Here is a 15,612-nt window from a genome sequence, read left to right as displayed (position 1 = left end):
AACCGAGTGACATTTTGCTCAAATTTATGTTGATGTTGACCTAAGACGACAGGACCACAGTGCACCTCTTTAGAAAATGTCGATAGTGTTATCCCTTTAATCCCTTGAGATGGAACATTCCATTTGCAAGCGTGTCCAGAGTGTCAAGTGATAACAACCGCCATTCGCCACTAAGTGGCGGTGACGTCACACACACACGCATAATAATCAAGCACGTGGTCCAATGTCGCGAGATTAGAATCAGGACGTTTATTTATGCTGGAGGAATCCGATGAGCTATGAAGCTCTTTTGCAGAGACGTCCGGTAGAGGCGCGGAATCAGCGAATGACAACAACAGCAGTCTCAGTCTGGTGACCAACGACTCGCAAGAAGTGACACAAACAGCCATTGTACCCAACTTGGTTTACCACTTCATTTGGTTTTATTTTCAGAGTCGGGAAGTAAACGTTTTGGTTTGATTGTCGTGCGGCAAACACCGTTTGTGAAGGCTTATAGAAACACAGGGGCCGAGTGTGGATAGGTCTTCTACGAGTGGTCGTGACGTGACATGTCATATCATATCGCAGCCATTCTCTGAAAAATCACGGTGAATTATGACTGAAATTTTGTTTTATGCATCGTGATGGTACTGATCGCGTCATACTAACAAAAAGCCCACGTGTAAATACAAAATATGTCAGAACTGGCCTTCGTTGAATCATAATTATTTAACTGGAACGTGCGCCACGCTGTAAAGATGTTAACTACCTCACCTGGTATGCAGGAGGTCATGGGTTCGATCTCAATCCTGACGCCTGCTGCTGTATATTTGGAGTCTGCATGTCTCTCTACCCATGGTCGCGTGGATTTGTCTCCAGGTCCTCTGGTTTTCCCTCCACATTAAAAAAAATGCGTTTAGAGTATTCGGCTGCTATAAGTGTCCACACGTTGATAAGCCACTTCGTTGAGCTATCGTTTGTGATAGCAAGGTGGCTTCTGAAAAAAACAGCTATACAGCTAAGTGGGCCTTACCTGGTGAAATAAAAAATAGTGAGATAGTGAGTGTGTGACTGTATTCTACGAGCCCCAGCAAGTTGGCACACAGTAGGGGGCACAGGTGGTGCATCTGCCAGCCATCTCAGTCAGTCGACCCATAGCAACTGGGTCTGCCCCGTGACCTCCTTCCAGCAGGCGTTCGGCACCTCACGTGGCCTTAACATGCACATAGCCTGGCACAAGCGCCGTGGTGAATGCCGGTTGTTGTTGTACGAGCCCCAGGTCATGTGTTTGTAGCAATCTCAGACGAGGCAGCGTGAACTCGGTCCAGCCGAGGTGGGTTCCATGCCCTGCTCATGGACACGAGGTCCTCGTCAGCAGAGGCTCTCATCTTTCCGGCAGCGGCACATTGCATTCCAGCGAATTCCACGCGAGGCCACGGACGAGACGGTACGGCACCGATAGCCAAACCGCACTCGCGATTCCTAACGATGATGAAGCCAGTGTAATGCAGTTCTCCCATTATCTTACTGCTGCCATCTAAAAATGGACGCAATTTTGACTTTAAAGTCAGTGATCTAACACAAGGCTGTGTGCGTCCTACGCGCGGAACGGCCATGCAGCGCGAGGCACGACGGGAGGGCTTATCCTGCGATCAGAATCGCGCCTTGGCTTTTGCCGCCTAGAAAATTACCTTCTGCGCGCCGTTTTGTTTTAATCTTTATCCTTGAGTGTCGGTGTCTTTTCCACGGATCAGTGGGCGCCGACGCAAAGGTCACGAGAAACCTGAATGGACTTTCCCGATGCCCCCCTGCCGTGCCTGCTCACAGGGGCTACGCGATTCCTGGCGAACCTTTCCTTCGGTGTGGAAGCGAGAGACCGCTTTCCAGGGAACCCATACAAACAATTACAACGGACGAAATCAAACGCGTGGATTCGTACTGAGCCTCGTACACTCGCGCTACGCATGGCGGTGGAGGTGGGTGGAGCGACGGAGACTCAGCGGAGCTCACTCGGCACAGAGGATGCTCAGGGCCATGAGCAGACAGCAGACGGCCACGTGGGGGCTCTTCCTCTCGCCTGCGCACGAAAAACAAAACAAAGCGGAGGCCCCCCGATTAGTCTCTGCCGGGCGGTGGTGGCTACGCACACGTGACTTCGATCCAGCACTGTGGTGGTGGCGAGCGTTGGTGGATCACCACACAAGTGTCGTGAACCTTCACGTGGGCGTTGAGGAGGTGCCCCTATATCCTGGCTGGCCGGGAGAATGTGGTGCAGCAGAAATGTGGACTCCACCTGTTTCCGCCTGTATGGGACGGAGTGTTTCCCCTCGCACGCGTGGGCTTTCTGCGGGTGCGTCGGCTTCCTCCCATATGTGAACACTCATTAATTGTCCATAACACCTTAACATGTAGAGGACCGCAGAGCTTGATCACCGGGTGAATCGGCTTCCCATGGGGAGCGTTAGTGTCGCGATCAGCGTGCCGCGCTACGAACCCGGCAACCCGAGTTCGATTCCTGCTCACAGCCAACACCGGTGACGATTAATTATTATCTGAATGGGTCCTGGGCTTCCCCTAGGTCGAATCAGCCTCAAATGAGACCTTGTGCGGTTTGTAAACATCGCCACTGGGGAGACAAAGGCGGCCGGGCGTGGTGCTTGCCACCCACCCCCTTCGTGTGCCGGCCTTCATGGGTGCTATACCCGCTAACAGCACTTGCCCCGACGGTCTGTTCAGGCTCGACAGCGGACAAAGCTCTCGCCTTCACCAACGCGCGTGCACACACGGACACACACGGACATACACATGGACACACACACAGACACACACACACGGATACACACAGACACACACACACGGGCACACTCGGACACGGACACACAGGCACGCGCCGGCGTTTCCGTGAATCGTGAAAAATATCTCAACTTGCTCCAACAAAAACAAATTACCGTGGCTTTTATTCGAGCACATTGCGTGACCTTCTGTATTCCAAAACAGAATTGTTTCGATTTTATTTCCTCTGCGAACTCTCCAGCGAGGTGGCTCAGCGGCCTGGGCCACTTGTGAAAATAATTCCCGGTTTTTTCCAAATTCCTTTTAACAACCGCCTCTATCGGTGGTCGTTGTGTTTTTGCTGTTGTTAATTTGTGCTGTGGAATTGTCTCGTTTTATGAACATCACACGCGCAAACAACTTCATGACGTGGCGCACGGTGACGAAAATGTTCTCACCAATTCTTGCACACTTCCAGAAGGTTCCCAGAAGCCTGGAGACAAGCAGAGAGGCACGTGGTCAACTTAAGTCGATAGGTAACGATACCAATGCAGTGTGTAACATTCTATATCATAACATCACAAGTGTGCATCTGTCAATCCATCTGACTTGCGCTGTATATATGTTAATATGCAGTATGCATGTATGAGTACCGTATATGTGATTGTGTGCCTTAGTTTATGGCTATGCACGTGTAAGCCGTAGTGGGGAGTGGTAGTGTATTTGTTAGCGCTTGCGCTATGAACCCGGCGACCTGAGTTCGAATCGCGCTCACGGAACAACACCGATGACGATTATCTGAACCGGTCCTGGGCCTCCCCTAAGTCGACTCAGCCTCAAATGAGTACCTGGTGCGATATGTAAACAGTGTTGCCACTAGGGAGACAAAGGTGGCCGGGTTTGGTGTTGGCCACCTCCCACCCCCTCGTGTGCCGTGCCGGCCTCTACAGGTGTGCTACTCGCTAACAGCACTTGCCCCAGCAGTCTGTTACAGGCTGCACGGGGGATCTTTGAGTGTGTAGGGCAGTGGTTCTTCACCTTGTTGGAGGTACTGAACCCCACCAGTTTCATATGCGCATTCACCGAACCTTTCTTAATTGGAAAAATAAAATATGATTTTTTCAAATTCAAAACATAGGTATATGTTTTACTGGTGCACAAAATGAACCGTGCATCAACATCACTGTTCAAAGAACAAAACCAGCAAAACATGATTTTCACACACAAAAAAAACATAATAATTTATACTTACTGCAAATCAGTTGCCTTCTGCTGTTGCCTTTCAGAGACCAGTTCAGAAATGCGCGGCTTCACCTTGGCAAGTGCCATTCTCATGTCATTTTCGCAACAAAGTCTGTTCCTTTTCTTCGTTTTTATGTCCAGCATCCTCGAAAAGATTTGCTCGCAAAGATATGTTGTAACAAACGGTATGAAAATCTCCAGGGCTTTCTTAGCAATAACAGGGTACGTTACCATTTGTTGACACCAAAACGTTGAGAGCGTTGTTGTTCTGAAGAGTTGCTGTTGAACCTGGCTCTGCTGAATTTCAATGATTTCGTCGAGGTATTCATCATTGACATCTGCTGTCTCAACACTAAACGTGAACGGCTGTCTCACCCATGCTGGATATGACTCTCTTGTAGGGAAGTATCCGTCGAGAGACTTTGCAAGCTCATCTAAGTGCGTGGCAATTGCTTGTTTCAGTTCCGCGGGTACAGAAATGTCTCCGATTCCAGATACATCTTCGATCTTACTTACATAGTCGTCCAGCAGGGGAAAGTTTGCGAAGTTATCGTTCTCTGTTCGTCGTTTCCATAACGGTAGCTTTTTTTGAAAAGCCTTCAGATTTTCTTCCGCTTCAATGATGTTGACTCCACCGCCCTGCATCTGCTGATTGAGATGATTGAGAGCTGCGAAGATATCAGCCATGTAAGCTAAAATGAGAATGAACTGAGAATTTTTGAAGCAATCTGCATGATAATGTTGGTGCTCTTGAAAAAACAGGGCTAATTCCACACGCGTGGCAAAAACACGATTCAGCACCTGTCCCTGGGATAACCACCGAACGTTAGAATGGTACAGAAGTACCTCGAATTCAGAGCCCATTTCTTTACACAGCTCACTGAAGATGCGGTGCCTCAGAGCACTATTTCGCACATAGTTCACGCATTCCACTACAATTTTTAATACTTCTGTCAGTTTTGGAGGCAAGGGTTTTGTTGCCAACGCATGCCTGTGCAGAATACAATGCGTAACAATGATGTGTGGTGCATCGGCTTTCACTAGCGCACCAAAACCAGACTTTCTTCCCAGCATGACTGGAGCTCCGTCCGAACAAACTGCAGAAACCATATCCCACGAAAGATTGTTGTCTTTGAAGAAGTCATCCACAAGTTTCTTCACATCGGCTGCCTTAGTTGATGTTACAAGAGGCTTACAAAATAAAACATCTTCCTTCATCACGTCGTCTTTCACATAGCGCACGAATACAGCAAGCTGCCTGAGATTGGAAACGTCTGTGGTCTCGTCGAGTTGCAGGTTGAATTTTGCCGGGCTTGAAATCAGATCTGCAACTACTTGAGCCAAGATGTATTTGCTCATGTCCTCTATTCTGTCGCTGATGGTGTCATTTGAAAGAGGAATTTGGGATAACTTAACTTCAGCCGCTTTTCCCAGCATGATATTCGCCATCTTCGACACAGCTGGTTTTATGAGTGTTTCACCAATGGCGTGTGGTTTGCCCTGCTTTGCGATCAGGTAAGCAACTTCGTACGATGCTGTGAGGATCGGTTTGTTGATGGGTACAAAGCCGAGAACAGGCAGAGTAGCATTTTCATCGAATCTGGCTGTCTTCACCATGCAGCTTAAGGAAGTGTTCCCTTAGTTTTGCCGGTGCTAGACTAGAATTGCTCAACTTGACATTGCAAATCATGCAGTTAGGACGCTGACTCCCATCACGTTCCGTTATACATGTGAATCCATTTTGTACATATTCGTCCGACCACTTTCTTTTTTTGCTCGACATAGTTAGTATGAAGGGATTAAAATATTAAGAAAGAAATCACACGACGTACCATCACGACAGTCACAAGTCGACTACCGAGCGCACGACATTCCCTGCAGCACAGAGAGGCCAAGCGATGTAGCGTGATCACTTGCAGCCAATGATGGCCAAGCCGGACGTGTCATCACGAATCATATGAGTCGGGTGTGCGTCTTAACCTCCGCCGAACCCCTGAGACTGACTCACCGAACCCCTGGGGTTCGGTCGAACCCAGGTGAAGAACCACTGGTGTAGGGGTTAGTGAGCTGCGTTACGAACCCGGCGACCCGAGTTCAATTCCCACTCATCCACACACACCTCGCTGCCATCGTGCTTGTCCCCCCACAGAAGCTGTGTATACAGCGTGTGTGTGACTTTACAGTGTGTGTGTGTGTCACTTCACCCAGTGTGTGTGTCACTTCACACAGTGTGTGTGTCACTTCACACAGTGTGTGTGAGTGTCACTACACAGTGTGTGTGTGTGTCACTACACCCAGTGTGTGTGTGTCACTACACAGTGTGTGTGTGTGTGTCACTACACCCAGTGTGTGTGTGTGTCACTACACCCAGTGTGTGTGTGTGTCACTACACCCTGTGTGTGTGTGTCACTACCCCCAGTGTGTGTGTGTCACTTTACACAGTGTGTGTGAGTGTCACTACACAGTGTGTGTCACTACACCCAGTGTGTGTGTGTCACTTCACCCAGTGTGTGTGTGTGTGTCTACACCCAGTGTGTGTGTGTGACACTTCACACAGTGTGTGTGTGTCACTACACCCAGTGTGTGTGTGTGTGTCTACACCCAGAGTGTGTGTGTGTGTCACTACACCCAGTGTGTGTGTGTCACTTCACCCAGTGTGTGTGTGTGTGCCTACACCCAGTGTGTGTGTGTGACACTTCACACAGTGTGTGTGTGTCACTACACCCAGTGTGTGTGTGTGTGTCTACACCCAGAGTGTGTGTGTGTGTCACTACACCCAGTGTGTGTGTGTGTGTCTACACCCAGTGTGTGTGTGTGACACTTCACACAGTGTGTGTGTCACTACACCCAGTGTGTATGTGTGTGTCACTACACCCAGTGTGTGTGTGTCACTACACCCAGTGTGTGTGTGTGTCACTACACCCAGTGTGTATGTGTGTGTCACTACACCCAGTGTGTGTGTGTCACTACACCCAGTGTGTGTGTGTGTGTCACTACACCCAGTGTGTGTGTGTGTGTCACTTCACCCAGTGTGTGTGTGTGTGTCACTACACCCAGTGTGTGTGTGTGTGTCACTACACCCAGTGTGTGTGTGTGTCACTACACCCAGTGTGTGTGTGTCACTACACCCAGTGTGTGTGTGTGTGTCACTACACCCAGTGTGTGTGTGTCACTTCACCCAGTGTGTGTGTGTGAGTCACTTCACACAGTGTGTGTGTGTGTCACTTCACACAGTGTGTGTGTGTCACTTCACACAGTGTGTGTGTGTGTCACTTCACCCAGTGTGTGTGTGTCACTTCACACAGTGTGTGTGTGTGTCACTTCACCCAGTGTGTGTGTGTCACTACACCCAGTGTGTGTGTGTCACTTCACCCAGTGTGTGTGTGTCTACACCCAGTGTGTGTGTGTGTCACTTCACCCAGTGTGTGTGTGTTACTACACCCAGTGTGTGTGTGTGTCACTTCACCCAGTGTGTGTGTGTCACTACACCCAGTGTGTGTGTGTGTGTCTACACCCAGTGTGTGTGTGTGTCACTACACCCAGTGTGTGTGTGTGTCACTTCACCCAGTGTGTGTGTGTCACTTCACCCAGTGTGTGTGTGTCACTACACCCAGTGTGTGTGTGTCACTTCACCCAGTGTGTGTGTGTGTGTCACTTCACCCAGTGTGTGTGTGTGTGTCACTTCACCCAGTGTGTGTGTGTCACTTCACCCAGTGTGTGTGTGTGTCACTTCACCCAGTGTGTGTGTGTGTCACTACACCCAGTGTGTGTGTGTCACTTCACCCAGTGTGTGTGTGTGTGTCACTTCACCCAGTGTGTGTGTGTCACTTCACCCAGTGTGTGTGTGTCACTTCACCCAGTGTGTGTGTGTCACTTCACCCAGTGTGTGTGTGTCACTTCACCCAGTGTGTGTGTCACTACACCCAGTGTGTGTGTGTGTGTCACTTCACCCAGTGTGTGTGTGTCTACACCCAGTGTGTGTGTGTCACTTCACAGTGTGTGTGTGTGTCACTTCACCAAGTGTGTGTGTGTGTCACTTCACCCAGTGTGTGTGTGTGTGTCACTACACCCAGTGTGTGTGTGTGTCACTTGACCCAGTGTGTGTGTGTCACTACACCCAGTGTGTGTGTGTGTCACTTGACCCAGTGTGTGTGTGTGTCACTACACCCAGTGTGTGTGTGTGTCACTACACACAGTGTGTGTGTGTCACTTCACCCAGTGTGTGTGTGTGTCACTTCACCCAGTGTGTGTGTGTGTCACTTCACCCAGTGTGTGTGTGTCACTTCACCCAGTGTGTGTGTGTGTCACTTCACCCAGTGTGTGTGTGTGTCACTACACCCAGTGTGTGTGTGTCACTTCACCCAGTGTGTGTGTCACTTCACCCAGTGTGTGTGTGTCACTTCACCCAGTGTGTGTGTGTCACTTCACCCAGTGTGTGTGTGTCACTTCACCCAGTGTGTGTGTGTCACTTCACCCAGTGTGTGTGTCACTACACCCAGTGTGTGTGTGTGTCACTTCACCCAGTGTGTGTGTGTCTACACCCAGTGTGTGTGTGTCACTTCACAGTGTGTGTGTGTGTGTGTCACTTCACCCAGTGTGTGTGTGTGTGTCACTACACCCAGTGTGTGTGTGTGTCACTTGACCCAGTGTGTGTGTGTCACTACACCCAGTGTGTGTGTGTGTCACTTGACCCAGTGTGTGTGTGTGTCACTACACCCAGTGTGTGTGTGTGTCACTACACCCAGTGTGCGTGTGTCACTTCACCCAGTGTGTGTGTGTGTCACTTCACACAGTGTGTGCGTGTCACTTCACCCAGTGTGTGTGCGTGTCACTTCACCCAGTGTGTGTGTGTGTCACTTCACACAGTGTGTGCGTGTCACTTCACCCAGTGTGTGTGCGTGTCACTTCACCCAGTGTGTGTGTGTGTCACTTACACTGTGTGTGTCACTTCACACAGTGTGTGCGTGTCACTTCACCCAGTGTGTGTGTGTGTCACTTCACCCAGTGTGTGTGCGTGTCACTTCACCCAGTGTGTGTGTGTGTCACTTCACACAGTGTGTGCGTGTCACTTCACCCAGTGTGTGTGTGTCACTTCACCCAGTGTGTGTGTGTGTCACTTCACCCAGTGTGTGTGTGTCACTTCACACAGTGTGTGTGTGTCACTTCACCCAGTGTGTGTGTGTCACTTCACCCAGTGTGTGTGTGTCACTTCACCCAGTGTGTGTGTGTCACTTCACCCAGTGTGTGTGTCACTACACCCAGTGTGTGTGTGTGTCACTTCACCCAGTGTGTGTGTGTCTACACCCAGTGTGTGTGTGTCACTTCACAGTGTGTGTGTGTGTCACTTCACCAAGTGTGTGTGTGTGTGTTACTTCACCCAGTGTGTGTGTGTGTGTCACTACACCCAGTGTGTGTGTGTGTCACTTGACCCAGTGTGTGTGTGTCACTACACCCAGTGTGTGTGTGTGTGTCACTTGACCCAGTGTGTGTGTGTCACTACACCCAGTGTGTGTGTGTGTCACTACACCCAGTGTGTGTGTGTCACTTCACCCAGTGTGTGTGTGTGTCACTTCACACAGTGTGTGCGTGTCACTTCACCCAGTGTGTGTGCGTGTCACTTCACCCAGTGTGTGTGTGTGTCACTTCACACAGTGTGTGCGTGTCACTTCACCCAGTGTGTGTGTGTGTCACTTACACTGTGTGTGTCACTTCACACAGTGTGTGCGTGTCACTTCACCCAGTGTGTGTGTGTGTCACTTCACCCAGTGTGTGTGCGTGTCACTTCACCCAGTGTGTGTGTGTGTCACTTCACACAGTGTGTGCGTGTCACTTCACCCAGTGTGTGTGTGTGTCACTTCACCCAGTGTGTGTGTGTGTCACTTCACCCAGTGTGTGTGTGTGTCACTTCACACAGTGTGTGTGTGTCACTACACCCAGTGTGTGTCACTTCACACAGTGTGCGTGTGTGTCACTTCACCCAGTGTGTGTCACTTCACACAGTGTGCGTGTGTGTCACTTCACACAGTGTGTGTGTGTCACTTCACCCAGTGTGTGTCACTTCACACAGTGTGCGTGTGTGTCACTTCACCCAGTGTGTGTGTCACTTTACCCAGTGTGTGTGTGTCACTTCACCCAGTGTGTGTGTGTGTCACTTCACCCAGTGTGTGTGTGTGTTACTCCACCCAGTGTGTGTGTGTGTCACTACACCCAGTGTGTGTGTGTCACTTCACCCAGTGTGTGTGTGTGTGACTTTGCTGAGTATATTCGTGTCACCCGATTCAGGACGAACCCGGCGACCCTAGATCGATTCCCGTTCACAGCCAACGCCAGTGACGATTATCTGAATCGGTTCTGGGCGTCCCCTAGGTCAACTTAGCCTCACTGGGGAGACAAAGGCGGCCGGGCGTTGTTCTGGCCACCCACCCCCTCGTGTGCCGTGCCGACCTTCATAGGTGCTCGCTAACAGAACTTACCCGTACATCTGAAGGAGTGTTTGGTGGGAAATTTCACAGGATTGCATTTAGAGCATTTAGAGTATTTGGCTGCTAGAAACGTCCACACAATAAGCCACTTAATTGGACTATCATTTGTGGCCAGGTCACCATGAAATTGCACAGGATTTTTTGAGTTTTGTTTGTTTATCCAAGAAAGCCTCAGCGAGCCCTAAGGCTGATTTTAGGAGGTTCCTGCACTGGCATTTGACCAATGCCATGTCAGAGTCTTTCTGCAGGTGGGATGACACCAGAGAGCGCCCGCAGAGAAACCCCAAAGCACGCTCAGGAATGCGAAATCAAAGCTCCTGAAATTTGTGACTCGAGAAGAAATGTGCTGTCCTCGCCATCTCGTGGCCACTTCACAGGGAGATTCGCAAATCTGCGCGATCCATCACAGCCCTTGCCTCGCAAGCATCGCGTCGCGGGCGTGTGCCACCACGCCCAGCGGCTGGCCTCTGCCAGGTTGCGACCGACCCGCCCGCATCACCACGTAACAGCGGCCTCCGTGTGTGTAGACCCAGCTCCCTCGAGTGCCGCGCCGCGCACAATCGGGGGCCTTGTGAACGCGCGCGCACGCAAGGCCGAGGGGCCGTCGAACGCGGATCTCGCCGCAAGCTCGAATAGGCGCGACCTGGGGACGATGCCTCGTTAAGAGGAGGACAGAGCCGGGTTGTACGCGGGTGAGACGCAGCACGGGGTTTGAATGGAAGCTACTAATTGGAGGCTGAGTCGACCTAGGGGAGGCCCAGGACCGGTTCAGATAATCGTCACCGATGTTGATCGTAAGCGGGAATCGAACTCGGGTCCCCGGGTTCGTAGCGCAGCGCTCTAACCGCTACACTACCGCTTGCCATGTATATTTAGTATATTCCCCTATATCGCAGCATGTTCTCACAACACAAAGTGGTCTGTAACGCGATTGAGTGCACAGAACTACGTCGCGCGAGGAGGAATAAGCAGTCGTGCGGCTGCCGTGGTGTAGCGTCACACAAAGCGGGATGCTGCTGGATGTTTCTAGATGCTACCAACGATCCTCAGTCTTTGTCCGGCCTGCGTACGCATCTCAAGTGTTGTCGCGGACTATGCTTTATCCCCTATGTTATAGATTATGACGCCATTTGTCCATAACACGGTGTTCTTCAGCAACTACCGAATTCTAGTTGAAAGGACACACACACATATATGTGAGTGCGTGTAACTATATATACACTGTGCGCACGGATATAGGTGACTGTATTTAAACACAGATTGCTAAGCACAGGCTCAAAATGTCCAGCGGCCAGCAACAAAGAGCACCACCAAAGTTGTAAAAGAAGACAAGGTTCGCACCTTTCTTGAATTGAGTGAGGCCATCGTAGCAGCTTGGGACCGGAGCATTTTGGAGGCACTCAAGGAAGGTGGAGTGGTCTGTGGTGTCACGTGTCTACATTGAAAACTCACTTCTTTACAACTGCTTCTTTCTGTTTAGTTTGTTGTCCTTCCCCCGCACCTCCGATTACCACGGTTGGATACGTACGGTGTGAAGGAAGTTCCACACACATAGATGTGTGAAGACGCGTGAACTTTGTTCGTATTGCAATGGTGCGTTTGCCACTAAACACTCCTTAAAATGGAATTGGCCTAACAACCCAATGCAAGTCTTGAGACTTGGTGAGGATTTCCTGAATAAACAAGATCATATGCTTTAGACGAAGACTTCCACGATGAAAATTACAATCCATAATGTGTTTCTTTTGAGCACCATGTCGGCATAATGCCAATTGTTTAAACTCTAACCCTCCGCCATCCGACAGAGCCAATTAAATCAAGTTGTCACGTCATGGCCAAACATGCCAACCGATTTGGCTATTCAGCAAAACCGTAGGAATTTTGAAAAGCACGTTTACTCTGTCAATTTTGTACAGAATAAACTTAATTATGAATCAGATTATGACGTTTGTATTATTGTTGTTACTGTTCTTGTTGTTGGCATCAGCCAGTCACCTCAGTCAGTCAACCCATAGCACCTGGGTCCATCCCGTAAACCTCCTGCCAGCGGGCGTTCGACACTTCACGTGGCCTTAAAGTGCACATAGCCTGGCACATGCGTCGTGGTGACACCACCAACCACTTCATGGCGGTTGTTGTTGTTGTTGTTGATGAGCGTGTGTGTGCGTGCGCTCGGCTACGCACCCGGTCTTGTGTTGGTCGAGCAGCGAGGGCGCCAGCGAGCGCACGTACGCGCACGTGCACACGAGCAGCAGCAGGACCGTGAGCAGCGACTGGAAGTTGAAGATCGCCGACTGCGCGCGCGGCACAATGGGCACAAAGTCGCCGTGACGACGGTGCCAGGCGTGGTCCACACTGAGACCACGTGCCAGAGACCCAAGTCCCCCGCCCCCCCCCACCCGCCCTGTATGGACTTGTTACGGGTAGGAACCCACTGGTTCCACCAGCCCACAGGGGATTATTGTGTCCGCCCGTCCGTCGTGCAGGGAGGGGCTGGGTGGGGAGGGAGGGGCTGGGTGGGGAGGGGCTGGGTGGGGAGGGTGGGGCTGGATGGGGAGGGGAGGGTGGGGAGGGGCTGGGTGGGGAGGGTGGGGAGGGGCTGGGTGGGGAGGGTGGGGCTGGGTGGGGGGTGGGAGGGGTGGGGCTGGGTGGGGAGGGGCTGGTCACCCCGTGGTGCCCTTATAAAACTCAACGTTTAACCTACTCACGCCGGCTTGTGCCCGCCCTCACAGTCGGCCATATTTGCGGAATACACCACGTCGCCGTTGACCCTGGCCATTGACCGAGCAACCCAACGTTCCTACCAGCTCCCTCCGCAGGAATGTGTAACCACTCGCTTTTTTGCCCGCCCAAGGACGGGTGTGTGTATTGCAGTAGATCTGAAATATTCAAGAGAAAAATTGTTCAGCTCATGATTATTAATAAGGGGGGGGGGGGGGTGCCCCATGTGGAGTGACGTCACGCGCGGGACACACAGACATTCTTGGCTCATTATATTAGGAATTAAACTTTTTTATTTTACAAGGTAAGGCCCACTGAGCTATGTAGCTCTTTTTCAGAACCGACCTGGCTATCACAGATGATAGCTCAATGACTCGGCTTATCGTGTGGAAATGTACAGCAGCCAAAGACTCTCCACACGTGTTCATTAACGGACAGATCTAGGTGTTGAAGATGAAATGTCGGAGGTTCATTCACAGGCCAATGGACAGATCCATATTGTAATGATGGAGTGGTTAAGCCGCGCCGACGGGAGGTCATGGGACAGACGCACGCGTGTTTTGGTGGAGTTGTGAAGTCCCAATCGCAGGTGGTCATGGGCCGAATCCAGATGATGCGGATCAACAGGCTACTGAAGTGCCCTGGTGTTTTTTGGCAGTTGCGCGAGAGGTAAAAGTTGGGAGTAAAAAAAAACTCGGTGACTCCAAAACACCACAAAAAAACAACATACCAAGAAAAAAAACCAACCAAGTTTCAACACTCAATTAGGAGCGCTCTCTTGACCCAACACACACACACACGACTCCACACACACAAAACACCAGCCCTGGGTAACGCGATCCACGTTGGTGGCGCAAGAGAGAAGAGCGGTCGGTGGCGGTGGTGGTGTGATGGGAGCGGGGCTACAAATTAGGCACCCACCCCCAATCCACCCCCCCAATCCCCCCCCCCAATCCACCCCCCACCCCACAGAAGCCTCAAGCCCCGTGCGCGAACAGCGGCCGTCCACTCAGCAGCACCGCCTCCGCCACGCCGCGATTGCGCATTCGTCGTGACCCGTGTCCCAGCCGGCGTAATTATAACCGCGCGATCCTGCCAGTCTCCCCGCTGCCTCTGCCTCGCCACTTACATTCGTGGCCCAGCAGCTCCCGTGCGAAGGTGACACGGGGAGCTCGCGAGGCAACGCGCGCACACACACCGACACGCAAGCGACACCAGCAGCAGCAGCAGCGGCAGCGGCAATAAAAGCCCCTCGACTGCGGCGACGGTGCTGCGCTGTGGCGGCTCACCATGGCTGTCTGCGGGCTGGTTGGTGCTGGGCGCGTGCCCGGCCAGCAGCGTGGGGAGCCGGGTATGGGAGGAGCCGGGATTTTCCGTGGCGGTCGATGTGCACGCGTGCGCGCGCGTCATGCAAGGCGTTTATATTTAGTAGACACAGACACATGTCACGTCACGTGTATTCCAACATCAAAACTGTTCCTTGTATATGAACACGAGCTGCCTGCTCGGAAATTTGATATGAATTGCAAGGACGAATAATAATAATAAAATGAAGTGATTTATTTATAGACGAGAGAGCCTTGGGTGAGTCTCAGAAGTTTTTTTTAAAGAGGCCACTACGGTACGATGTTTGGCTAATTATTTTGTTGGTATGGCATGTGGGAGGAAACCAGAGTACCCAGAGAGAGCCCACGTATACGTACGAACCCACTTGCTGTACTGCCATCTCCTGGCCACCTCACAGCCCTGTGCCTCTGGGGTTTTCACAAATCCTCGCGACCCTCTGACCGTTGCCTCCAAAGCACCGAACTACAGGGGCGCACACTCCCTGTATTCTCACATCTGTAACTATGTTCTGTCGCGGTTGATGGTTAGTTACATCAGTGTCTTCAAGGACTGTTCAAGCCAGGAGGCGCTGTATGGGTCCTAAACGAGAGGACTATTCTCAACGTCCGCGTTGCTGGCCAGCCTTCTTCCAGATCTGGGTGGAGATTCGAGGATGGCGACAGCAACTCGATCCCAGGAGGAGGATCGCGAGTTTAGTCAGCGGCGAGGGTCCATTGTTGAGGTCTCGGTTGATGATTGGCAGGAAAACGTGTAAACTCGCGAGCAGTTTGCGCGTCTCTGTATGAATGTTGAACTTCTTTCGATCCATACGCAGCCAACGGTGCAAATCGGAGGCGCGGGGGAAGGACAACAAACTAAGCACAAAAAGCAGTTCCAAAAAGCAGTCTCTGTGGATATTTGGTGGCAAAATGTTCGCCAGAATCGGGATTGGCGGCGTTTTCAGTGTTCTGGTTATTGAAGCACACAAATTGAGTGAAAACATGAAAATAAATTATTAACTATGGAAGTCTCTAAAACCTCAAGGGTACTTCCCGACAGGGTGAAAAGCTGAAATTTGGTTCATAGGTAG

General features: G+C 51.2%; 1 protein-coding gene across 1 annotated transcript; it reads right to left on the bottom strand.

Annotated features, from left to right (window-relative positions):
• Positions 1-226: 226 nt before the first annotated feature.
• Positions 227-14,595, bottom strand: LOC133354173 (protein kish-A). The gene is made up of 4 exons (XM_061570807.1): positions 14,486-14,595; positions 12,660-12,769; positions 3,210-3,244; positions 227-2,056 (listed from the first exon to the last, which is right to left on the bottom strand). Exons 1-4 carry the CDS (start codon positions 14,486-14,488, stop codon positions 1,986-1,988), a joined length of 219 nt encoding a protein of 72 aa, XP_061426791.1. The 5' UTR covers positions 14,489-14,595; the 3' UTR covers positions 227-1,985.
• Between the last annotated feature and the right edge of the window lie 1,017 nt (positions 14,596-15,612).

Source organism: Lethenteron reissneri, chromosome 46 (assembly GCF_015708825.2).
Source record: "Lethenteron reissneri isolate LAM-NWPU_2019-01 chromosome 46, ASM1570882v1, whole genome shotgun sequence".
NCBI classification, from domain to species: Eukaryota; Metazoa; Chordata; class Hyperoartia; order Petromyzontiformes; family Petromyzontidae; genus Lethenteron; species Lethenteron reissneri.
The sequence above is the reverse complement of the archived record's forward strand: the minus strand, read 5'-3'. Positions and strand labels throughout refer to the sequence as shown.